At 40.3% G+C, this 25,795-nt stretch overlaps 2 protein-coding genes and 1 long non-coding RNA gene across 9 annotated transcripts in view; 2 read left to right on the top strand and 1 right to left on the bottom strand.

The window, feature by feature from the left end:
- The window catches only part of cntln (centlein, centrosomal protein), an 84,601-nt gene extending 81,898 nt beyond the window's left edge, over positions 1 to 2,703 (bottom strand). Inside the window, exons 1-2 of one of the 4 annotated variants that reach the window (XR_007881783.1) lie at positions 2,459 to 2,703; positions 1,995 to 2,073 (exon numbers count right to left, since the gene is read on the bottom strand). Coding sequence is in view for 3 of the 4 variants with exons in the window: in XM_051386498.1 (XP_051242458.1) it covers positions 1,995 to 2,066 (72 nt within the window). In the remaining variant the exon portion in view is untranslated. Of the gene's footprint in view, positions 1 to 1,994; positions 2,074 to 2,362 lie in introns of all 4 variants that reach the window. The other 3 variants (XM_051386498.1, XM_051386497.1, XM_051386499.1) reach the window with 3 other exon arrangements.
- A 3,593-nt stretch (positions 2,704 to 6,296) lies between these two features.
- LOC127355539 (uncharacterized) lies at positions 6,297 to 7,531 on the top strand. The gene is made up of 2 exons (XR_007881784.1): positions 6,297 to 6,503; positions 7,394 to 7,531. It is a non-coding gene; the product is annotated as an uncharacterized LOC127355539 (long non-coding RNA).
- Positions 7,532 to 11,263: 3,732 nt separating this feature from the next.
- Positions 11,264 to 25,795, top strand: part of bnc2 (basonuclin 2) — a 164,946-nt gene continuing 150,414 nt past the window's right edge. For 3 of the 4 annotated variants that reach the window (XM_051386495.1, XM_051386492.1, XM_051386490.1), the window contains exon 1: positions 11,265 to 11,707. In XM_051386495.1, the coding sequence (XP_051242455.1) occupies positions 11,705 to 11,707 (3 nt within the window). In that variant the 5' untranslated portion in view covers positions 11,265 to 11,704. Of the gene's footprint in view, positions 11,708 to 25,795 lie in introns of all 4 variants that reach the window. The other variant, XM_051386496.1, reaches the window with a different exon arrangement.

The raw sequence follows: 25,795 nt of genomic DNA, 5'->3' as shown, positions 1-25,795 counted from the left end.
GTCCTGAAGTACTTCTTGCTCGAGACTTAAGACATCAATGGTATTCAAATGCTTCTATTTAAATGGTACACTGCACAACTAAAGGTCCCCATTAGATAGACAGAATCACTGATGTTCTACTCTAGACAAGACCACCAAGGATGGCCTCATGTCAGTTCAACGTAGGGCAGCAGGGACTGTCAGTCTGAAGTGAACAAAGTATCACTGGTAAACTAGTAGCACTATAATGTAGTGAATTACAACTGTAACAAACATTTGATCATGGATGACAGCCTAAAGGTGCTGTGATTTGCATGTTAAAATGTTTGCAGGACAAATGCCTACTCAGTGCTATTAATGAAGATCACTTTTATATGTCATGGGGCGTTTTCTAGTTTTCTTGGGAATACTTTTGGCAAAATTCAGAGAGATATACTGTAGAACTTGTAATATGAACATTTTCAGGTGACAAAGTGATGAATAGCAGTTGTGTTTTGTTGTGTTAGATGAGCAAAACCCCCTAATTATACAAATTTATTTACTTTCCCCAACACTGGAAACACCTTAACAACATTTACCAAGAAGAAAAAAAAATCTTAATCTTACATATAGTTTCAAACAAATACCACTATACAAGTTTTTAGGGATGCCTTGTGTCTCCTACAAACTGTGGAATCAAACTTCTTTTTCTGAAGAAACTCTAAAAAGTGAACTTCAGAAGTCACACAGAACTTTACACACAGCATAAATAAGGTAACAGGCACACATGAGGTTATAGCCAAACAGCACCACAACAAATGTTCCTGCCCCATGTGTTAGGTGGTATCCATAGTCTAATAAAAACTCAAATGTAACACATCATCTGCTGAACCCCACATCTGTCTACCTACCTGTACAGCAAGGTACTGTGCAAAGTGAGAAATGCTGGGTTAAGATCACTCATGTTATTAGGCACCACCTGGTGGTGAGTATGCAAGGACAACCTCCCTCAATCACTGACTCACAAAGTGAGGTTGATGCATTCTCAAATCTGCTCATGAGCAACTCCTGGACAATGCATCTGTATTTATTTGAACAAAGGAAATGGAGGGGTTCACTTTATGCTGAACATTCAACAGAGTGTGGTCAGGTCATTTACAGACTTTTGCAGATAAACAACAGTGCAAACACAAAATGTGCTTTATGCAATTTAGTAAAATGAATTTATCTTTAAATAATAACTAACACCATGGCCTAAAATAGATGTGTTTTTCCATTTAAACTGTCAACTGCTAGTCATAAACCTCAAAACTATAATCATGAGTTCATGCCTTTTGAGAAATGAAACAGAAACACTAATGCACTTTCCAGCACCCATTGTTATCTCCCCAGAAATCCTTTTATTTCTAATTATGTTACATGACAAAGATACATTATGTATGTATCTTACGGTAGGTGAGTCATAGGTCTTTATCTGATCAAAAATAACTTCAGTGGTAATTCAGTGTGAGAAATGGTTTGGACTCTGATGGAAAAGGCAAATAGAGAAAAGGAAAAAAAGGCTTTGCACACAATGGAGCAAGAGTTGCTGGCAACTCTAAGACCTACATGTAGTCAGACATAACAAAACCACAAGTGTCTGTGGTAGTGACTGATTAAAAATATATAATAAGAATCTTTTTTTTCACTGATAAGAGCGACGTATTTCATATTGTCATTGTTTATGTACTAATTAGAGAAAAAACGACAAACAGTAGGATCCTTTAAATGCTGCATTAGTGCACAGACAGATCTTTGACCTCAAAGTGATATAATCATTAATGAGGTCATCATAATGAACACCTTCACATTTTAAACAGGACATTTGCTGAGTGAACTTGCTGTCATCAGCTGAGTTTATTATTAGTTATTTATTTATTTATAAGGAAGTGTGCCTCACTCATTTGTGTTTCCTATAGCCTAATACATTCTTCAGATGGCAGATATCACAGTCTAGCAGTGTGTGCTGGTACCTTTGAATACACATGAACACATACCTGGCATTGCATTAACTCATCTGATAAACTCTTCACTTGCTCCTCCAAATCCAGGATGCGAGTGTCGGACATTTTGGGACTGAAAAGGATGAAAAATAACAACTCGTTTAAGGAATATCACTGTTAGCAGAGAATTAAAAACTAGTGCTGGTAGCTTTAACGTTATCAGGATGTGAGCCCGTTCACATTTAATCGGCGATGACACTGTTCATTTGGAGTCTTTTTGAAAGCAATCTCCACAGGGGGTTTCCACATCTCATCTGACGTTAGCTACGTTAAGTTAGTTACGCTACATGTCTTCAGCACACTCGCAGGATGAGACAATGCGGCTCCTGAAAGGTTGTAACGTTACACAGATTGTCTCTTACCTGTTTTCGTTAACTTGCTAACCAAGCGGAAGGTCAACGCTGTGGCAGAAGCTTTACAGCACTGCGTAAAAACAAGGTAGTGCTACTGTAGCTTACCTTAGCTAGTGTTAGCCACTTTATAAACATTCCTATTTTCCGTATCTTGTCCTGCTGTTGAACAGACAGTGCCCCCGAACACCGTCACTGCATTGTTTCAAACATTTAAAGAGTATCTTTGTAGCTTTTCCAACGACAAAACCAAAACAAACTTTCTGACTGAATCACACCGTTGTCAATAGCTACCGCAACGCTTTCCTCCTTTCAAACAAACCCGCTGTTTTCAGTTTCTGTCCCTCCGCGTCATCGTAATCGCGTCATTTTACGACGGCAGCCGTTAACGTACGGCAGGATCAGAACGCAGTGGTTTCCAAAGGCGGGTCCGGGTACCAAAGGAAGTCCCGGTGGTTGTTTAGAGTGGACCTCAACACATTTAGGTCTTGTAAAGGGCAAATTAAGGAAAAGTGACACTTTTTATTGAATGACACTATGCAATCTTATGTAGGCCTACACGATTATAGCCTGTTAATGGACCACAAACCTTAACATTAATATGATTTTTTTAAACCAACAGTAAGCAAAGTTGTTGGGGGGCTGTTATAGTCTGTGTTCAAAGAGTGACACTAATATAGTAATATTTACTAAAAATATTAATTGAGCTTGTTTATCACAACATGAAGCACAAACAATTCATATCATATGTTTGCATGCATGGTTTGATGTCGTCAAACATCATTATAGTGATTGATTTCCAAGAATGTGCGTCTTGCTGAAGGATGAGGACATAAAATCATGATCCTGTACATTGTTTTGCAGCCATGTGAATTGCCCTGGTGGTGACTTCTTCAACCAGCCTACGTCTCCCACTGGGCTCACATCAGAAGCACATTTTAGCTGACCAACCAAGACCAACTCTGAGCAACGATTAAAATCAAGTCCAAATCACTATGGGTCAAATATATGGGCACTAAATTATAAATAAACTTATATGTGAAAGAATTCTTAATGCTGTGAATAGAGATGATGCTACAGTACGTACAGGGTTTCTTTTGTTTTCTCTACCCACTTATTAACCTTTAGGTCTATCCAGCATGCAGAACTACAAACCTTTCCAATGAAGGGCAGGCCATGTAAACATGCCATTTAGGGTCTTAAATCCAGTATCAAACTATTTTGGATTATTTTACTGTAAAAAAAAAAGACAGTGTAGCAAAATAATCCAATGCAATGTGTTAATAATGGGAGTTTTTATTATTCTGTACACACGTCTGAAAATAAATACTGTGACTTTCTGATTTATTGTTTGTCATAAAATCTTATTTCAATAAAAAATTGCAATTGTATATTTTATGGCTCATAACCATTGACAGTAACATGTCAAAACAATTGCTAAAAACATTTGAATCACCTAATATATTAAATGTAAGGCCTTTAAGACATTTAAAAAGTCTTAAAGGCTTTGAAGAGCACACAGTACTTTGCAAGAAGAAGAATAAAAACTGTAATTTAAAATTGGTAGTGCAGTAACATTTATATAAAAGATCGTAGGCAGAGTGTTGTGTATTTATTGTGCTATTACACACACACACACACACACACACACACACACAGATGCACTACATAGAATAAGGGTTCCCCTGTGTCTGCAAGTGCTGTTATACAAGGCTATAAATCTCTGTTGCTATATCAAAGATCAACAGCCACACGAATGACGGTAAAGGAGAAATGACACAGATATATTGATCTTTGTGTGGTAGTTTATGTTTAAAAATGTGTTTTTTCTTTTAATAAACACACACTTATACCTTACCCCTGTTGATATTTGCCTTGCTTTATATGTTTTTAATGATCTGTTGTGAGGTCAAAGACATGATTATGTCTACAATACATTTTGAATCTTGAAGCAGGAGCTTTGAGAACTGGATGTACACGAGAGAAAATGAACAAAGACGCGTGTTTGACATCTGTTTTGCGGGTGAGACAAGACAACTCCATATTGTGTGGTTAATGTACTTAAGTGTCCAGCCAGACTTGGAGCACAGGGTGAAAGAGCGAAATGAAGAAATATGAGGACTGGCACTCCTCTTCAGTCAGACAAATGTTGGTTCGTCTGCTCACTGCACACACTCTCTCTCTCTTTCTCTCTCTCTCTCTCACACACACACACACACACACACAGGAGAAAAAAAAAAGAAAAGATGCAATTGACTTAGCATGATTAGGCTGTTCCTTGACCCACGAACACTGCCTCTCATTAAGATCCTCATTTGCGGAACAATTTTAGAGGCAGTAGACTGGTACATAATGCGCAACATCTGCCTGCCCCCTGTTTCTTGTTCTGACACACAGAACTGACACATGGTATCTATGAATAAGCCTCTCTCTCTCTGTCTCTCTCTCTCTCTCCCCCTCTCTTTTCCCACTCCCTCTCGCGTCATGAGAAAAAGTGTCCATCATACATCTACAACAGTTCACATCAGAAGTCATCCACAGATTTCAGAAAATTTAGGTACAATTTCTCTTATAAGAAACCATGAAAGAGGCCAAATGTGGTCAAAAGAAAGTCAAATTAACACAATTCTCTCTGAACTCAAAGGGATCTTTGAGTTTCCAACTTTGGTAACCATCCCCTCTTTCATCATCAAATGTGTATAATTTGGCCCCAGACATTGCCAGTCGCTTACATGTTCTGCATGTTCCACCATGTTTGACAGTGCCTGCTGCTGCTCTTTCCTATATCTGTAGCAGCCTGTATCTCTTTCTTTTAAGTGTTTGTTGTCTGTCCCACTAATGACAGATTAATCCAGATCTGAGAGCTTTTTAGACCCCTTAAAAAGGCTGATCTCAGTCAAGCACTCTTTCATATCATCAATGACGTTTTTCCTGCATTTACTAAAAAAACAAAACGTGTTCACACACTCACTTCAGCCTGTATTATTTGATTTGACTTCTTTCACCAACATATTCGAAATGTAAATTATAATAATGAATTGGGCCGAATATGTTTCAGAAGTATTGACATTTGGCTCTACTTCCTTAAAAAACACACCATTAAGAGAGTATTAAAAGAAATTGTGTAAATAGTGTAAATGTCTTAAGTGTGCTGATATTAAGTAGCCCATATATTCTATATGTGGGAAACACCACCGTCACAACAAGAATATCCAACACCTACCTTTAATAAACAATTATTTTGTTAATAAATAATTCATTAACCTACAGTAGAACCAGTCTCTGTGAAGGAAATGAAGCATGAATGAAGAATGAATCTTAAATTTAACACTCGATCATTAGCTTGCCCCTTGGCAGTCATGGGAACTGTGGGTTTGTGACTGAAAAGAGACACATCTCTCAAGATTCACACTCATCCTAAAGTTTAAATTGGATCTCTGAAATTGATATCTGCTGGCATAAGTCATAGCTCTAAGGATAGTTTCATCGTAAGCCACTGTTATGATCTGTGGAGTGTCTGGAGAGAGATGGTCAAGTGATTAAACTTGATCATCTGACTGAAACAGACTACTTTTTTTGTCATAATGAATATCACTTATACTGGTTCACATGTGGAGTACTGTGTGCAGCTGTTTTTTTTTTTTTTTTTTTGTTGGTTTGCTTACATTACTACCCAACCAAAAGAAATCAGCTGTCACTAAAATTTCACTGCATGGTTTAACTTCTTCACTGTATGCCACAGAACACGGCTGACTCAGATGTATAGCTGTAGATGTAAACAATACAGTAGCAAATGTAACCCGACCCTTGTTTGAAGTTGTCTTTGTGCGTCTCTCGAGTCTAATTTCCCAACTGTTAAAATGTGAAGGGCCACCCCTTGAAACAAGACAGCTCTTGTATTGACAGTCCCTACAAGCATGCTTGTCTCGCCTCTGTTCTGCCTCAGCGGAGTCACAGGGAAGTTCAAGTGCTAGGCCGCATTTAATCTACCAGGGGAAGAAAGTGACATAGAATTGTGATCATGCAAATGCACCTGCATGAAAAATTCAAGAACCAAATGACAAGCCCCGGTGTGCTGTTGCTGACAGAGGAAGGAAGAGAGGCACAACACGACACTCCATGGAGAATTGTGAAAGCACAGTCTCCGCCTCAGGTAAGTGGGGATATCGTCTGCATTAATGTGGCCTAGCTTTGATGCTGAGGGAGGAAAGAACCTGAGAACTGCAGGAGATGACAGTAGATACTAAAGAGTCACAAGTCCCCAGCTTTAAAGGAACATTGATTGTACAAATGCCAGTTGGGATGTCAAACCTGCACAGTGTTTAGTCAAACATCACTCCCCCGGCATGGAAATGAGACAGGCTCTAACATGTGAGAGCTACATTAAGTCTTTGAACACAGTCACTTTGTAGCACGGCTGATGACTCTATTTGTTACGTGTCTGATGTTCTCTTGTTGAATAAGATTAGATAATAATAAGCTGTTATCACACTGGGTGCCTTTTGAAATTTAAATTCCCCATCACAAACCTTTGAAATTGCTCACGGAATTTGTGTTCAAATGCTGACATTTAAAAGCTTGTTTGTACACATTTCTATTCAAGCGATGCCCTGAGGAGGGATATTATATCTTTCACTGAAGTCCGTGGGAGAATTATCAGCCACTCTTGACCTCGAGCATGAGCCATCCTCATGCTGAATCCTGTGAGACCTTGGACTGCCTTACAAAACCCCAGGACAGAGAAACCATTGATTACTGCTTCTCTTCCCTGTTTTCAGCCTTTAGACATACAATATCTGTGCACTTAAATCAGATAAGTCCAGCTCAAAACCTTCCCTCATCACAAACCTTACACACTGTCTTCGCCATCATGTGTATTCCTGTATGCATGTGACGTCGCTGACCTCCCACAAGTCCCCCTCCTTCCCCACATGCTGTGTGTACATGCCCCTATGTTCATGTCCTAACCCCCCTGCCCCGATGAGATGGCATGGACCTCTGTTTGACTCCCATCTGATGACCTTCTGGTCTTATCCTCAACAGACAAGAGCCTTCATAAAGGAGGAATTGATCCAGACAAGACCCACCTCACGTGTGTGTGTGTGTGTGTGTGTGTGTGTGTGTGTGTGTGTGTGTGTGTGTGTGTGTGTGTGTGTGTGTGTGTGTGTGTGTGTGTGTGTGTGTGTGTGTGTGTGTTTGTGTGTATCCATGGTGCCATGAGGGCCACACTCACTCACGGCTCACCCAACTAGTGTGCCATCCCAACCCCAGTTAGCCCCCTCAGGAGGTCTGGGAACAAGGAGTCAGGCTATTTCCCTTGGGCTCTTTGCTAGAGAGCTTGTCCTTTGCTTGGTGAAAGGGTAAATTAAGGTGGTGAGGTTGTATTTAAGTTCATATTTCCCTTGAGTATGAAAGAGGAGACCAAGGACATGGGACATTGATCGCCCTGAGTAAATGTCGTCCAGTCGGAAAACAGCTTTTAGATGAGAAAAGTATTTGTCTTATTTCTAACACCTGTGCTTCCCTCTCTATGAGTTAGGTGAGATCAAACTATGACATTGACATATAGAATTGTTTCTGTATCATAGTGCAATTTTTCTTTAATGTTGCTCATTAAATCACTTTGTTCTTTTATGATCAAACATTTGATGCAGTTATCAACAATTATCTGTTTATCTTTGAGTGTCAAAGGATTGAGGATGTTGTATGTTGTACGGACTGTAAAGAAATGTGTGATTTTGTGATATCAAGACATTAATCTGGCATCAGAAATGTCACATCACAGTTAGTTAAGTAATAAAAAAAATAATTATGGGAGCCATTAACAATCTCCTGATTGGAGAACAGTATGAACCAGTTAGAACTCCTCAAGGTTCTTGGTTATGGTCATACTGACCTTTCAGGACTTGTCTATGCTTTAGTGAAAGGAACTTAATGAACAGAAGGACCTCTGTGGATTTGATGGATCCACCAGTGCGCTGCAGCAGCTGATGGCCTTCCCAGGAGGTAGACCACTTCAGTAGCAGGTTCAATAGCTCATTATCAGTGGTCCCGCTGGATAATTAGTGAACAGTGGGATCCTGTCACAGCGACAAATAAACATATACTCTCCCTCCCTATCAAGCTGCCTTTGCTGGTTACTTGTACAGTGTGATTTAATGTCAGTGTCTGCTTAAATGCAAAGGTCAGAACACATGTCTGATACTGGATTCTTTTTTGAATAAACACAACATAAACAAACATTTTTGCTTGTTCATTTTTGAAAGACTTGGAAACACAATATATCTACAACAAACTTGCCAGTGCTCTCTGGTGGACAAACTCTGTGATGGAGGTAATGTTTCTAACTCCATGTCTATACAGACTGTGTAGTGAAAGCAGCCCTTCAGCAGGAGCACCTTCAAGTCCCCCATCAGTGTCCACGCAGGATGTATTTAGCCACAGTAATGCTGTAGGGTCAGCCAAGGTTTGGCAGCAGTCAGAGCCCGATACACAATTCACTGTCTTATACAAACACTGTGTATAAGAATGATTGATAAAGCTGCTGAGGTAATAATGTCAATCAACTCATTTGATTTTTGTCATTTCTTGTTACTCATCAGCCGACATATACACAGATATTTCAAATGTAAAATGCATGTTAACATGTTACATCTTCACAGGTGTTTGAGTCAACTCGGTCAGTGCATGTTATGGTTTATGAAAACTATACTACTAATTATTTTTGTCAAATATGTTTTAAGGGAAAATTAACTGCTGCCTGGATTATGTTCAGTGGCAACGTTTTTTCAAATTGTAGGATGTGCCTTTTTTTTTACTGCTACTAATATGCAGGTGGCTATGGTGGGTTGCATTTGTGATATCAGAGACTGGAGTTTGCATCAAAATGTGCAAAAGCATTTTGGTTAAGGTTGGGTAAAGATCATGGTTTCGGGTAAATGTTAACAGCATACACATGTCTTGTTTCATGCTTCAGTTTAGTGTTCACTTTTGTTCAATCAAGACCAGTATCTTTCCTTAACCTTAACCAAATGCAGAAACATAGTTATATAAAACATAAATCATGCCTTAGTTGCTATGAGCAGATGTTGTATTGCAAGTAGGAGAAAAACTAATGAAATACTTTGTCAGGAAATATTTTGCAGATATGATTTATATTAACAATTTGTGACTTAACTTAAACAGGTTTCCTCATTTTATTGTTTGTATAGTGTTGCTGGGGTATCCTAACACCCTGTACCTGAGCTTAGATCTATATTAATCATGACAGTAATTCCGAAATTAACGTTTTGCTTCAACAAAAACAAGTAAATATGATGATTGACCTTGCTCACGCAGTAATACAGCAGCAGATTGTTGAAATTAAAAGATAGCTAGAAGCTGAAAGTATAGCTATCCAAATATCCCCTATCATATGCTGCTATCACACATCTTGTGTTACTCATAGCAGAAATATTTCATCTGATAACTAACAGCAAAGTAAAAAGGTCACGTTTTTCTTTGATGTGCAGTTTATGTCACATTAATCTTCCACAGCTCCGGGTGTCTATATGGATAATCAACACTGCTGAATAGAAAACACCTCCCTGGTCAAATTAAAGCAGCATCAAAGCATTTGAAGTCGACACAAAAAGAACACCTAATGTTTTTTTCCCAGACAATCCTTTAAAGGCTTTTTGTTTTGTTGCTCACATAAGTATGTAATATCTCATTTAATTAGCGATGTAAGCCCTCTGACAAACAGGCATATGGTCCTCGCTCTCCCACGGCCTTGGCAAGGAATGAATATGCATATCCTGGGACCTCAGTAGCTTGTTACCCTGGAATGAATTCTACACAAGCCTAATCCCTGATCTATTATTTACCCCTTGACCAAACATGCAAGTGGGGCTTCCAGACGCTTGACTTGATAGAAATGACTGCCCTGGGATTCAGTTGCCTCTCTCACCCCAGTGGAGGAGCCAGGCGGAGGCAGGCAGTCACTCTGAGGAGCGCTGTATGTCTCTCTCATTCTGCTCCACTCTATCCTCACACACACACACACACATGCAAATACACATCCCTCCCTCCTTCAACTCTTCACTCTTGAGATGTCTCAGTCAAATGTTGAGCAAATCCTCATAAAAACAAGTGCACAATGAAACTTTAATGAGCGCGCCCACTTCTGAGGGATCTGAGGGACACAACTTAGGAAATCAGTGTCACATCCCTGCAGTACACAGAGAAACCATAAGCTGTTTCCGACTGCTTAAAACTCGTGTGTGTGCGTGTGCGCGCGCATTAGGCGTGCGCGAACCGTACTCGCACTGAGGTCACAGAAAGTGAAATGAGTGAAAGTTTGCTAAAATGAAATGCAGCAGACCCCAAAAGTTTATACAGTGTTTAAAAGACGGCAGGAATTTCAGAAACACTTGTATTTATTTTTGTATCATTTATTGACTCTTTGGCAACGTTTGGTTCATTTTCTATACAGGTGATATTGTTTAAAATACATAGATTATAATCTGTGCTAAAATACAGATTATTTTAACCACAATAGATCCGCGCTAAATACACACGTGAAAAAATATCACAGAATCATTGCTGCTTTTCATCACTAGCGCGTCTTCTTGCGGATTTCTTATCTCGGGGCTTTTTTTCGTACACTTTTGTCGCAAGAAGATGTGACTCTTCCTCCTGACACAGCATCGTTAATCAACTCATCGGGCACAGAAACCCTCTGGACCCACAGTCACTCGGGTTACAGTCACACACGGCGTGTAAAACACTGGTCTGAATTCACCCAACACAACACAGCAGCCACCTTCTCTCCAGCCCGGACCGTCCGCAGCTCTCCTCGGCGCACTGCGCTGACTCTGCAGAAGAAAATCATCGGGGGAGTGTAGGAAGGCGTTTTTTTTAAAAACGTTTTTTTCTCAAGGTAGGACAAGCGGTTACAACCCAGCTTCTGGTTGTCAGCAATCTCGACTGTCTCCTTGACTTCTTCAGTTTACGGTTTGGGGAAAGAAGAGGGGACCGAGTGTCGTGGTCACGCGTTTCTCTCCGTGAAACCGACGCGTTTCCAAACGTCTTGACGCGCGGTTTTTTCTCAGTGAGGCAGCCCGGACAGAGAGGTTTCTCGGGATAAAGAGAGTGACTGTTCCCCCCCCCCCTCGCCACCGTGTTGTACCTAAAACTGTCATAAACAGCGATGATAAGTTTGTGAAAGGAACACCGACCGCGAATCGCCTCAGACAGCGCGTAGTATTGAAGAGGAGAAAGTTCCCCACTTGAGGGCGAAATCAGACTTTTTTGAGGACGCCAAGTTTGAAAAGTGCCAGCAGCCCCGGGGTCTGTCAGATACAACATGCAGCAATGGTAAATATGATTTTTCTGCTTGTGCTTATTGAAGTTATTCAGATAAAACACACCAGCACTAGAAATTATGTAATTGGTAACTTTTCTTTGAAACTTGTGCGCCGGTTTTGTAATCTGAACTCATCAGAGCAGATACAAAGTTATAGCCAAGACTTCATTTTTCAATTGAGTTTCCCACACTTGTTTTTGATTCATATGACTCATCCGGTAGATTTGTTCATGCTTGCATTTAATGAAAATGAATTTCTTCTTCTGCTTGTTTTGAACTTTTTCTTCTCTCTCCTCTTTGTCTCAGAAAATCAATAGTAATCGCTGTAGCATTTGTGAGCCTATTAAAGGCCATAACCAGAAATTAGACTTGTGACATCTTAAGTAAGTTAACAAAATATTACTTTATCTAATTTTACAGTTTTAGTCACGTTACTCAATTACCTCACTGGCGAATTAAAAACGTTTACTTGACGTCTTTATGGGCAAATCGTTAATTCCAGATACAGTGCAAATAATTATTTTATTAATTGTTTACTTGTTTTTTATGTTGTAAGCCACCTTATACTACCTGTAGATTCGGGGGCCTTCATATTCACAAACTCCATACAAACCAGTGAATGCTATTATTCAGTGCAATTCAGTGCAATCCTCAGATAGAAAACACATGTAAACGGGGCTGATAAAAATGTGTTATGGGTGTTTACTTAAATAAATGTGAGCAGACTTCATTTCATAGCTGGCAGCAACATTTCTCAAGTTATTTTTCAGGCCTAAAATCCCCCTGCTGAAAATCCTACTTCACCTTTCTGCAGAAGTCCTTCTTGCAGTTCATGCTATTTTATTTCTTCTGCAACGTTTTATTGATTTCTTGAAATATTCACTGTCTTGTTTCAGCTGATTTTTTGGTCTGTTTGTGGAAGTCTTTATCAGAATGGGTATTATACAAGAACAGACATGTTTGCCTGCGTTCGATGTCAATGCATACAAAAGATTTTTGGTAATTTAAATAGTTGCTTTTAATAATGCTTGTTAGTGGAGCTAAACACTTTGATCTGAGAGTGTCAGTGATTTTCTTTTGTGCTGAATACACTTGCTTTAGTGCCTGTTGATGCGTCCCTGTGCTACCGTACCTCTGAAGGAAAAACTCATGGCCAATCTGTGACAGTGAAACACAAGCAGAAGTACACAGAGGCATTTCATGTCAATGTAAGACATTTCAGCGCAGACATATCTGAATGCTTCAGGAGACAGGGAAGACGGAGGGAGAGGGGTAGAAAAAGAGAAACAGTGAGAGAGAGACTGAGATGAATGGCCTTACTTTAAAGCACCACAAAAGTAGCTTCACACTTTCATCAGTGAGGTGTGTGTGAGATTAATGTCTAGCACAGTATTTTGGCCTGGTCTGAGTGTGTGTCAGGGATGTTTCATGAGCCTGAGCTGGTGCTGCAACTCCAGTGAAGAATGCCAATTTACATTCCTGGAGTGTCATTTCATTACTTTTATCTCCATGCTGCTTTATCTTTGCCAGACCAGTCAGGGATCTGTTCAATTCAAATTTCCTTTACCACACAAGTCACACAAGTTAAAGTGCTGCATCGTTTTTTTATGTGTATGTCTTCCTTGCATGTGTCAGATAATTATACACTTATTACATTCTTTAATAGCAGATAATAAATGCTGGTGTGTTGCTGCTGAAAAATACATAAACCTATATATATATTTATATATATATGTACTTTGAGAAAAACAACAAAAACGGTTGGACAACAAAACTCCACATAAAATAATGGAGAAAATGTTGAGGTAAATGTCCTCGTTAGGCACTGAGTAGATGCCCCGGATCATCCTATAGCGCTGCTACGTGAGGTTAAAGAAAAAGTTAAAGTTGTCAGCGAGGCTGCAGCTAGGTCGTGATTCCTCTGGGTCTGTGGGAATCAGAGAGGGGAGAGTGTGTGAGAGTGTGTGTGTGTGGGGTGGGAGCCACTGGTTAGTCGGTTCAATAATCTTCTGGACAGGTAGGCCTGTGACGCCCCCCTTAGAGAGGCTGCTAATGAAGAGAAAGGCTGCTTAGTGGTGCTCTGCTCTGACCCCACCAACCCTCCCTGTCCCCCCTGCTGGCTTCCTCTGATTACTGCTCACATCGAGAACTCTTTCCTCCTCTTCTCCCTCTACTCCATCCTCTCTATTTGCCCTGGTTTTCTTACTTTCTCACTCCCTGACTCTTTATTTGAAAATAATGGGTGTTAAGTGTGTAAAAGCTCTTTTGATAGCCCATGTACATTTACATATTTTCTGCTCAGTGTTTTTAGTTATTTTTTTTTAAGGCACTTGATTATTTTCATATTTTACGTCATTAATTTGGGGAGATAATCACTATTTGACCTTCATGTAACCATTTTCTGTTAAATTGCAGTTGTGACGAAGCTGCAAAGTTAAGATGTGTACTTTAACGCATGCTCACAGGTATAGGTATTCAGCCAAGCAGAGAGAGCAGTTTTCCGTCTTCCTCTCTGCAGATGATACACATAAATGTTTCTGTGATGCCTGACCAACATCAAAGCTACATTCTTGCAGTGTTTTTGTTTGTCCAGGAGTGGGTCATTGCTGTACCGACCTGGCTCTGCTCCTGTCCATCTGTCCTCAGACCCAATAATCTCTTGAGTGACTGATAGTGTGTCTTGGCAGTGACAGAAAAGGTAATATTTTCAAAGGGGGAGTGGGGTCATATACCTAGTGGTGGCTTGAGATGAAAATCTTTGAACAAGACACTGTAACCTAAGCTGCAGGCTTTAGTGACTAAACAGAGACACTGTGAAATGTTAAAACAAATTGGATTGCAGGACTCCTAATTTAATAAAGAGCACAGCGTGAGATATACTTGATTTAAAACAATATACATATAGTAGACATAATTACATTTTTGTACTTCAGCACGCAAAGTATAAGAAACAAAATCTTCACACACTTACACTCATGAAAACTCTCAAATTTCCTCTGAATACATTATGAAATTTGGTCTGTGTTCCTGTGATTCTTAAGTAAAAAAAAAAAAAAAGAAATAAATAGCAGACGGTAATGAATAGGGTTAACAGCTGTTATGACATGAGCATTTAAGATGTGTTTAGTCTTGTACTATCACACAGACTGATAGCTCTAAGAGTTTTTAATCTGCTAAATCATAGTATTGTCTTGCTGTTGAGAAGGTAGATCACACTTGGAAATGGGAAGTTAATCAGATGAAAATCAGACTCACTGCTACAAGCTGTGTTTGAACTGTAAGCTGATACTTGTACTTACATGTGTTCAATTTTTTTTGTGCCATTTTTTTTTTCTACAGGCTTCATTTCACATGCTAATCCAAACACTATCGTATTCTTTAAGGAAGGAATCAGGAAAACTTTGGTCTTAGTACATGAACACACCCAGTGTGTGCAGAAGCCGCACACTCCCTCAGTCTTTATTTGTTTAAAGTGAAAAATGATAGAACACATTTTGCACAACTCAGCCCTTAGTATAATACACCCCTGCTGCATATTTCTGTCTGCCTAGACACAGTCATGATTCTTACATTTTCAGCTGTTATTTGGGGTGGCCTTAATTAATTCTGTCCAGAACTAATTACCGGCAACTACGTAAAATAAACACTTCAGTGTCACTGGGTGGCAACTGTCCGATCGGTAGGGAAATTACATTTCACTTGTAATCCATACGTTCTTCATCAGGGCTAGAATATAATTCATGTCGACGCTATAGAAATACCAGAGACGCCGGACCTGCGTAACGAACAGGAGTATAGTTGTAACCAAATGGCTCAGTTGGGAGGTATAGGGTTATGTGGTATAATTTATATTTTATAGCTCCCTCCTGCACTGACTGCACTCCAGAATAAAGTTGTTCGATTTTGTTCCATGAACAGTGAGTGAGAAAATCTGGGATTTCACTTGTGATGGAAACTCCAGACACCACTTTGTTCCTTGCTTTCTTCTTGTATTTTTTATTTTCCTGTTGAGTCTCATTTCTTGCTTTCAGATAAAAAACGCTGCTGTTTAAGTTCATAGTGTATATGTGGATGTTTGTTTGTATGACTGTGTGCATTCTTTTATTTTTTCTTTGTGGGTGTGTGCATTAGTGGCCCATGCACCAGTGACTCAAACAACATGGAAAGAGCTCCTCAGGCCATACAGAGTGATTTGATTAAAAGAGAATAATTTGCCCTAAAGGTCTCTTTTCTCTTCCCTCCAAAAAAGCTGGTGGAAGAAATCTGATATGACAAGATAAGTGGTGGCTCATGAAAAATTCCTGAGGACTGAGACGTAGCACGTTGACTTTGGAATTATTGCCCTGAGTGTTTAGTTTTTTGCTAGTAACTGTGCCTGACAATGTTATTTTTACCTGAATAGCCTTTGAAATGATTCCTCAAGTTCTCATTCTAGATTTCTCTAATTCAAAACCTGTTTATGTACTGTCCAAAGAAAGGACAAAGTAAACTTCACACTTCATTCCAGACATTTTCTTCTTCAGACTTCTTTGACAGTACACCAAAGTACTTTTTAATGGTACCATATAGTGTTTCTCTATAGATTTTAATGCCTGTTCAATAAAAAAAGTGTTCATGGTGGTTTGAAGAACAGTAGTTTTGAATTTTTTAGACAGGATTCATACCTTTACCAGGGTCTATATATATTTACTCTGGCGGGTCAGGGCTCTGAATTTGCATGTTCTGGTTAGAGCTGACCAATAAATGGTATTTTCATCGTCATCACGATATGAACATGTTCAATGAAAAAATGAAAAAAAGACTGCTTGAAACTTGAACATGAAAAATCATTTTAGTTAGGGATGGGTACTGAAACGTGGTATTAAATGGGCTCCGTAGTGTTTATTACTACGCTGCAGCCTCTCTGTCTGCTCTCTGTCAGGGCTGACCTCCTCCACATACACACATGCACACACAAACGCACAAATGGAGAAAACTCAGCGGACAGCAGATCAGAGAGTCCGCAGTGGAGACACTGAAGTGAACGAAATGAAGTTAACTCAAAAATTACTTGAGTTGATGACAGCTTGCTACTGTAAGTAAGTGCTTTAAAAGCTTTGTGAGTAAAAAGGCAACACTTTATCAATAAGTCAGATCGTCATCACAATATTGAACAATGTTATCGCACATCACAGACTACCCTTTGATAATGCAGGCCTAGTCAGGATAAAGGCCTTTATACATTAGGCACATGACGAATGAATGACACAAAAATATGGAATTCCTGCCTGGGAATATGTACTGGCAGCAATGCAAATGTGTGACTCATAAAAATGAAAAATGAAATCCACACACACAGGGATTGACGGAAAAACGGCAGCAGCTTGCAGAGCACATGGATAAAGAGGTTACATTCACCGGATTCATCTCAGTTAAATACATTAAAACACCAAAGTCGCACAAGATAAACAGAGTAATCGAGGAAGCGGTAGACCAGAGACTCCTCTGCTCTGTTAAGTAAAATGACGTTGATGATGTTTTTGTGGGCTTTTACAGAGAACATAGATGGATATAATGGCTTCAGTTCTCACACAGCAGTCTGTGCAGAGAGAGAAGTCGCCATCACAAGTCACTTTTGTCACATTGTCTTTATAATTTTTGGTTCCTATATTATATGAACAATCAACAGGTGCACCATAAGTTGTAAAGTGACGTCTGTTCCACACAATGTGATTGGTTGATGTTTTTCACTGTGTAATATTTGCATTCTGCGTAATAGCAGTGATGACAAAAACAACAGTTTGAACGGCAAATAAACTTCTAACGTCAGTACTGGTTGCAGATATGGCCATTGTACGGTAACCCAGTTTTCACCTTCTTTCAACAACTAAAAAAGCAATGCTACCCTTCCTCCCCTTGTCTTGATGTGGCAGCAGGTGATATATAATGGGTTGTTGGCAATGATGTCTGCCATTCATCCGTCTAACAACAACACTGACATCGAAAGAAGGGAGGCCCTTTCTTGTTGTTCCACCTAGAACCTCTGAACAGAGAAACAGTCCTAGTAGACGTTAGATGACAGATGTCACTGGCTGCTGTCCAGATTTCTACTCTGTCCTGACTCCAGCATGTTGGACGGTTTCAGGCAATGTTGAAGGTCCAAGGAATCAGTGTGGGTAGACCTCCTTGCAGTTTTAGGCCCAGAGATGCTCAGAGGAGATGTTTGTATGTGGAATGAAACTGTTGAAATGGAGACTTGTTTTAGATGTTTAGGAGAATGTGTGCCTTTGAGTTGCTCCATGTTCCTCCCGTTACTAGGTAGACATTAAGACATTTGTCTCAAACTAGACATAAGACCTTCTTTGGTCCAGGCGCCATTCTTGCTTTGTGCTCCTTCACACTCTTAATCCTTCATTTCCGTCATCATCACAGGTGGATTGGTTACCACTGGCCTTCCTGCGATAGCCTCCGAAAAGCAGCCATGGGTGGGGGTTTGGTTGTGAGCCTGTTTGTATCTATTTACACATTGTAACTTAGTTCATTGTGCACAGGTGGAAAACCTTGTTAAATGTGTTTCTGTGAGTTGCTGCCTTTGTGTATACTGAATACCATGACCATTTAAAAAGTCAGTACCAGGAAGTATTGGCGAGTCTGCCCTGAATGGCAAAAGCATTACATGAACATTTCATTATGCTACTTCACAGGAGTGATTTGGCAAGCTTATAGAGCCCATTAGTGGACTCATAGAACAAGGGTTACAGTGTGTAACCTTTATTTTATCCCAAACAAATAGCAGATACTTGATGTTTAAGCTGTATTTTCTACTTTCTTACTTACGGTATGTCTGTACAGGAGTCATTTTCAGTTTTTTCATCTATCATGGAAGACACTCTTATTTGTATCAATACAGCTGTCTGTCAATTTACTCGGACTATACAAGCATATTTTCATGCTTCAAGATTATTTCGTTTTACATGCATTTGTACACAAAACAGAGATGACCTACACTCAATACTGTGCCTGAACGCATCCTGTGTTGACAGACAGAGGACTGAAGCTGCTGACTGAAGTTGGGTAGCTGTACATGTAACAGTAGTTGTCCTGCAAATGGTATTGTGTGATTGTACAGTGTTAGGATTCAATAAGTAATGGGACTATTGGTGTACACTGGTATGGTAACTTAACCTAAGTGAGGCAGCTGGACTTGCAAGATCACGCAAGAAGGCGAGGCTTCATTCTGTGTGTGTCTGGCCAAACTACAGTGGCATTGGCCAATCAGCATCTTTTGAGGAAGCACTGGCAGCTATGGGGTGGGCACTAGGTGTGATGCAGAAGAAGACAGTGTTGGCAGCTCCCATAAAGGTTAGCGTAGATGCCTCTTTGGGCTTTTCTCGATGGAAAAGAGGTTTTCGCTCTTTTCGAGACTAGCGACTTTATTGATGTGATTGGTTTAAGTTTGCCTGTGATAGACAGATGGTTCATCCAATCACCTGCCAAGCATTTTTTGAAAGTGCCTGACCTTTTCCACAACAGTTACCAATGATGACTTCACAGATGGTTCGGTGTAACAAACTTAGTTAATGGTAATTTGGACAATACCATTATAGTATGGCACATGGTACCGGGGTAAAAGGGGTTGGCTGGGAGAAAAACATGAATGTTATAGCCCTTCTACACACTCACCCCGGTATGCAGCCAGCTGGCCAGTCGACCGCTGATAGACAGCTCTCATTTACATGTTCTTCTGAATGATAACAAGAGCAGAAATTTACACTGTTGCCCCGGTTTTCTTTTTGCATTTTTATGAATTTGTCTAAATGTTGATTGAATACAACCTTAACAGTAAAGCAGCAACTGCTTATTGAACATACAGTATTAAACAGTTCCAGTCTGTGCAGTCAGTCTGACTAGGGTGGCCATTCGTCCGGCTTTAGGCCGGACAGGGCGACCGGACTGTCCGGCCTAAAGCCACAGCCTTAAGCCGGACACTCATTTGTCCTCCTTTTGAGAAAATAACAAAAAAGGTCCGCCTTTTGACACATTACCTCGTTAGTTTAATACTTATTTGGCTAAAAATGTGTGCCAAAATAAGTAATTTCATTGGTTACATTTTCGTGTTGTGACCTATCAACACATGGCTAATTTAAATATTAAAATGAGCCATGTGTTGATTTGCCACTCCATCACTGCAGTTGCTACCACCAGGCTGTCAATCAAACTCTCAGCTACAGAGAACATAAAGTTAGCTAACGTTGTTTGTTGGACTGAAATTCTGAAAATGCTCATACTCATATGTATAGGCAAAGCCTAGGCAAAGCCTATACATCTGAAACAGAAGGTGCTGCATTTTTTTTACCCTTTATCTATCCAGATAAAAACATTAAGAACAGTTTCTGTATGATGTTTATTAGACCTATGTAATCTGAATTGGAAGGGCACGTTGTCATGAGCTGTATCTTGTATATTTATTATTAGCTATGTCGTATGTGTATGCACCTTTATGTAATCTGGTTGAAAAACATATTAAAATTTAAAACCGGATCATACCAAACAAATATCTGCTTGCGTGTCCCTGTGTATGCAAAGTGTCCTCCTTTTTGATGTGAAGGAAATGGCCACCCTAAGTCTGACTATCAACCAAACAGGGAGCTTATTAAGCTTAGGTTTAATTTACTTGCAAACATGCCTCTTGCATGTGACATTACAGTTTTGAGTACTTTTATATCGAAATGCTGGTTCTGATAAGTTATATAGTTTCCTGTACAAATGCAGAAGTCAGCTGTACAGCCCAAATCTGGCCCTTGTTCAGCTTTCAGGTTGTGTGTTCAATGTGTAAATCCCATATACGCTGGCTCAAGTGGAAGCAGTCACATTGGTGTTTCAAGACTTCACTTTCACCAGGTTTTATCTATCAGTGATTCTGATATAATGTTTGAGGCACACTTTTAACCCTGTGGACTGAATGTATAATGTAGCCTCTATTACCCAGTCTTACTGCAGAGTTTGGACTCTTTATCCTTGTATGACTTATTCCATTGATTGTGGATATTACTTAAAGAAAAATCTGTGAAGGATTTCATATATTGTGTGTACGTTCAATTACATTGTGAAAGTTTTCAGGTATTTATGTGCCCAGTGGAATGTGTGCATATATCAAGAGACTGTCTTCCAGACAGCACCAATCATTTCCGTAAATATCCCCAAGGGACATTTGTTTATGTTCAGTAACAAAGCCCTCTATCTATATAATTTCAGTTCCAGCTAAGGAGAAAGTTGGCAAATGTCTTTACAGAGTCACATATGGAGGAGTTTCCATGGGAGATGGGAGACTGCTGTTCGCTTCCCGTTTCCTACCGACAGTCAACATTGGTTTCTTTTAACCAAGACAAACCCAAACCACGATGTAAATACTAAGTACCCATTTTAAACCATGCTTTTTCACTAACCCTAACCAAGTTGTGTTTGTGCTTCAACCTAACCAAAACTTAACCATACTGTCACCTCATAAAATGTATTTTTGTAATAATTCTGGAAGGCACTGACAAATTATATTGTTCTTCTAATAGTGCCATCACTTCAGAATAAGTTTGTTGTTGATATCAAAATTAGTCTTGGTAATGTAACAGTTGAGCAAACTTAATGCATTTACTGAGAGTCAAGGAAATCAGCCTCCAAGCAAGTGAGCATTGAGACTAATATTCTTTGCAGTGTCTTGACCTCATGCTTTGGTAGGAACACATGGATTAACTCTGTAGAACTGATTTAATGCAATCTAATAGAAACTTCCTCTTTCAGTCTGATGCCACATATTAAACCTGACTGTGACATTTACATATTGACCTCCCTATCAGCATGACAATCTACTTCACAATCTCCAAGGGATATGTAGTTTTAATTGATTATGCTTCATCTATTGACTCTACAGTGCCATGCAACACATCACCACACACCTGGATGACATGTTAGAAGTCCTACCCTGTGATTGTTGGTGACAAAGTTGCTATTTACAGTGATAATCATAGTAATTAAGCAGTTTAAGGATAATGGGATTTCGTGTGTTTGTTTGCATCTTAGTTCACTTTTCCTGTTTGAGGGAAACGTAATGCTCATAAACTGTGTGTGAAGGGCACATCTGTGTATGTGTGTGTGTGTGTGTGTGTGTGTGTGTGTGTGTGTGTGTGTGTGTGTGTGTGTGTGTGTGTGTGTGTGTGTGACTGCATCTGTGTGTTTTCGCATGCATCTGTGGCTGTGTGTGTTTTTAGAGCTGAGGGTTAATCTGCTGACAGGTAGTGTGTCAGGAGGGGGACAGTGGCGCTTTTGAGACAGACACAAGAGACGAGTCTCAGAGAGAGGGAGAGAGAAAGAGGGCCTCTTTCATGTGACTCCGCATTCCACCAAGGCACAGGCAGGCAGAGGCACAAGATGAGACATGCGTCCCCCCTCGTCACTCCCTCTACCTCCTCCCCCCACTGCACCCGCCCTCCTGCCCTCCCCTCCCCATCCAGCCTCCACCCCTCCCCTCTGCCAGTGACCTTAACATTTATCAAAGAACCCCATGCTGGAATTCCTCCTCAGCATCTGTATCCTGGTGGGAGAGTCAGACACACACACATACATGACACAGACACACATAAAAGTGCACACACACACCCTGTCGCAGACCAATCTGTTTTGAATATTGTGGCGCTGTGGAGGGGCTGTCCTTGTTGTTCCCTGAGCTGAGGAGGCTGGCCTCGAGACACTCACACACAGAGACATGGACACATGCTTGCACACACATTCTCTCCTCCTTCTTGTTTCTTTATTGTACCTCCTGTCACTTTGTCCTATTCATTTAACCTTTCATTAGAGCCAGCAGACAGCCCTGTGTGTGTCTGCACAGCTTCAGGAACAATGCCAGAAAAGCCCCACTGTCACAGTTATTAGATTCCTCTGGCCCCCTTTTACCCCGGCAACTCAATATTGAGAGAGGGAGAGTGAAAGAGGGAGGCAGGATGAGGGAAGGGGAAAAGAGAGGAAATGGGGGTGCATGGTTGATGCTGCCACCCAACTCATATGGTGAAGGATCCTCTTGACTTGTCAAGGACATGTGCCACATGTTGATCGTAGACATGTCTCAGACAGAACAAGGAAGGGAATGTTAGCTACGACAGAAAAGAGAGAGAGAGAAAGAGAGAGAGAGAGAGAGAGAGAGAGAGAGAGAAGGAGTGGACACGCGTGGTGTGACTGTCTTGTGCTGTGGCACCCCAGAGGAGTTCGACTGAAAACTGTTTGTGGAGGAATTCTGTTTTTAATGGGCAGCCAGGAGGGGCAGTCCGGTCCCAAAGGAAGGACAGACAGACCAGCGCCCCAACCTTCTCCCTCCCCTTTTCCTTCTCTGTCTGTTGCTCTGACTGTCTCTCTATGTCCTCTCTCCTGCACACAAGCCACATGAACAGAATCATCAGTATATGACCCCTGTTATAAGAGGTCTAAATTGACCATGAAAAATAATTTGTTCCTTTGCAATTTAAATAAAGAGCAAGGAACACATAATGCAGCCACAATTGCATTTGCATATTTAGAGAGCCAAAAAGTACTATAGATCTCCATTTACATTACTATATGAAGAGCATTTCTTGGCAAACAATAAGATCCCTCTGTCATTTGCTCATTCACTATTCCCTCTATAACAAATATATATACATAGATAGCAGTAAGTTGTAATTTCAGACATAAATCATCCCCATCACCAAAGACAGGTGTAACATCACATAACTGTAATTTTGAATTCAAGGTTTTTGTTTTGTTTTGTTTTTTAGCAGAAACTAGTTTTTAATTTTGGAAAGCGCTATATGATCCAAAGGTTATCACTTAGAATCGGTACATCTTCTGCTAGCTTCATACTGACGAGGTACAGTTACAGTCACATTAGCTTTTCATTCAACAAAACTGCCCCACACTCAGTCCCAATATGGTAAGAAATAAATACATAGGGAGCATTTGCAAACGGTTTGTGAGGGGGATCTTGTGGTTGTATAATGTAGTGCACTAAACAGGGGGATGGTGCGCCGTTAGAACAGTGACTTCTCCATTTTCAAACACAGCACATCACTGTTTCTATTGGTGGAAATGAATGCACTGGGCAAAGTTGAAGAGATTACACTGGAAAACAAAATACACTTGAATTAGTCAGTCCTTAGGGCCTTTATTGAAGAGAAAGGGAGATAGAGAAACTATTCCTACAACAGAAGTGTAATGTGATAGTAATTATCTAGTGTACTGTTATTTTTATTTAGCTGGACACAGGTAATAGATACCATCTCATGGCCTTCAAATCCACAAATTCTCTTTGCACTGCCTCTATTTTGAGGCACACAGGTTCGGATGAATAAAATGCATCAAAGTATGTCTATTTCAGGTTCATGGTAGAAATTTGTATGTGTAGGTGAAAAAGAACACATTTGGAGCCCAGTGCAGTCCAGTGCAGTCCAGTGGAGCTTGGTAAGGCTGTGTTTAGGTCAGTCCAGCCCAGTCAGCAGACAGCGGACAGTGATGCTCCTCCAGTAATACATTAGCTGAAATGAATCAAGGCATGGAGTGGAAAGGCATTGGTCACTCTGCTTGGGGGGGGGGGCAATGAATCGCTCACCTGTCATTAGAGATTGAGCCAGCGCGCACACACGAATACACACCGCACACACACACTTTCCCTGCCCTGAAGACAGAGGGCCAGAAACAGAGCAACAGTCTGAACCCTGACCATCAGGCTGCAGTCTTGATGAAGTCCATCTCTCACTTCTGTCACCCCTCTGCTCCGAACCCTCCCTCTGAGGCCACCGCTCGCTCTGTGTGACTGACTCTTTATTATCCTCATCCCGTCACTTAGTTAGAGCGGTGACCAGCAGTCTGTCTCTCTTCCGTCCTCTCTGTCATCCCCTTTTCCACACTCTCCCTCTCTGCCTTGAGGCTGTCGATCCACCTGTCTGCCCCACATCTCTCTAATTCTCTGATTGGACTCTCTCTTTCCTCTCTGAGGGCTATAATTGATGGTGGTGTTATTGTGTCCATTTCTCTGGCCCTAAAGCCATTCCTCCAGGTCAGCACTACTCTACCATTTAAGACATGCTGGGAATGGGGTAGACAGTGAAAAGACTTTTTTTTGTCTGTGTGTATGTGTGTGTGCATGTTCCTTGCATGTATGTCTGTGAATTTGTGAGAGTGCTATAACATTTTATTTTGTCTGTTAAAGTAATTAAAGTGTACCTAGTTGGTTTTCAGACTGTTCTGAAAAATTCTAAACAATCTTGACATTCAGGCTTGAACTATTTTGTCATTTTGACTAAGGGACAATATTTCCTCAGAACTCCATGTTCCTTCTCAAGTGCAGTGTTTGCCCTTGGCGGCCATAGAAATGCGCACAGGGGCTTTTATTGTGCTCTTTGTTTGGTGGTCCTTTCTTGTAGCATGTTTCAAACTGAATTTTAAACTATTTTTCAAAGTAATTACAAAGTGCTGGGTGAAGTAGTTTTAAAAGTACTCCCGAGAAAAAAAAAAATCTCTACCTGTTAAGAAGTTTTAATTCTAATTCTTTATTATTTTCTTACTTGTCACCTGTACAATAATCAAGGTCAATATTCATAATTCATTTGTATTTTCATTTCACTTTTCATTTGATCTCAATTTAAGCTGTCTTGATGTTGTAGTTATTGAAATATTTACAAGGTTAAGTAGGACTTCAGCCTGAATGGTTTGGTACCTGCAAATGTATTCACATTTACCCACCTGACTTTTTTTTCCATAGCTTGCTTTTGCAATGTAAAAGGATGCTGGTTGGTTGTACAATATATCGCAACCTGGCCCAGATTTCAGCAACACGACTTGGTAAAAGAACAGATGTAGGGTTTGTTTTATCCAATATGCTCTTTCTTTCTTTTTTTTGTCTCTCTTTGTCCCTGTCTCTGTCTTTTTCTCTTTCTCTCTCTCACTCTAGCCCCCAGTCCCTCCCCAGCATGGGCCTTGTATTTATTACCCTCTAAGTAATCACTTTGCTTTCTCTTTTGATAGACTGTTATTGCTCTAACTAGCCGAGGTCCCTATAGGTATTTGGAGGCTTTCCAGTTTTATTAGACAAAGGCCTC

The sequence above is a fragment of the Dicentrarchus labrax genome, unplaced genomic scaffold, assembly GCF_905237075.1.
Source record: "Dicentrarchus labrax unplaced genomic scaffold, dlabrax2021, whole genome shotgun sequence".
Classification (NCBI taxonomy): Eukaryota; Metazoa; Chordata; class Actinopteri; family Moronidae; genus Dicentrarchus; species Dicentrarchus labrax.
This window is presented reverse-complemented; position numbering and strand designations above follow the sequence as displayed.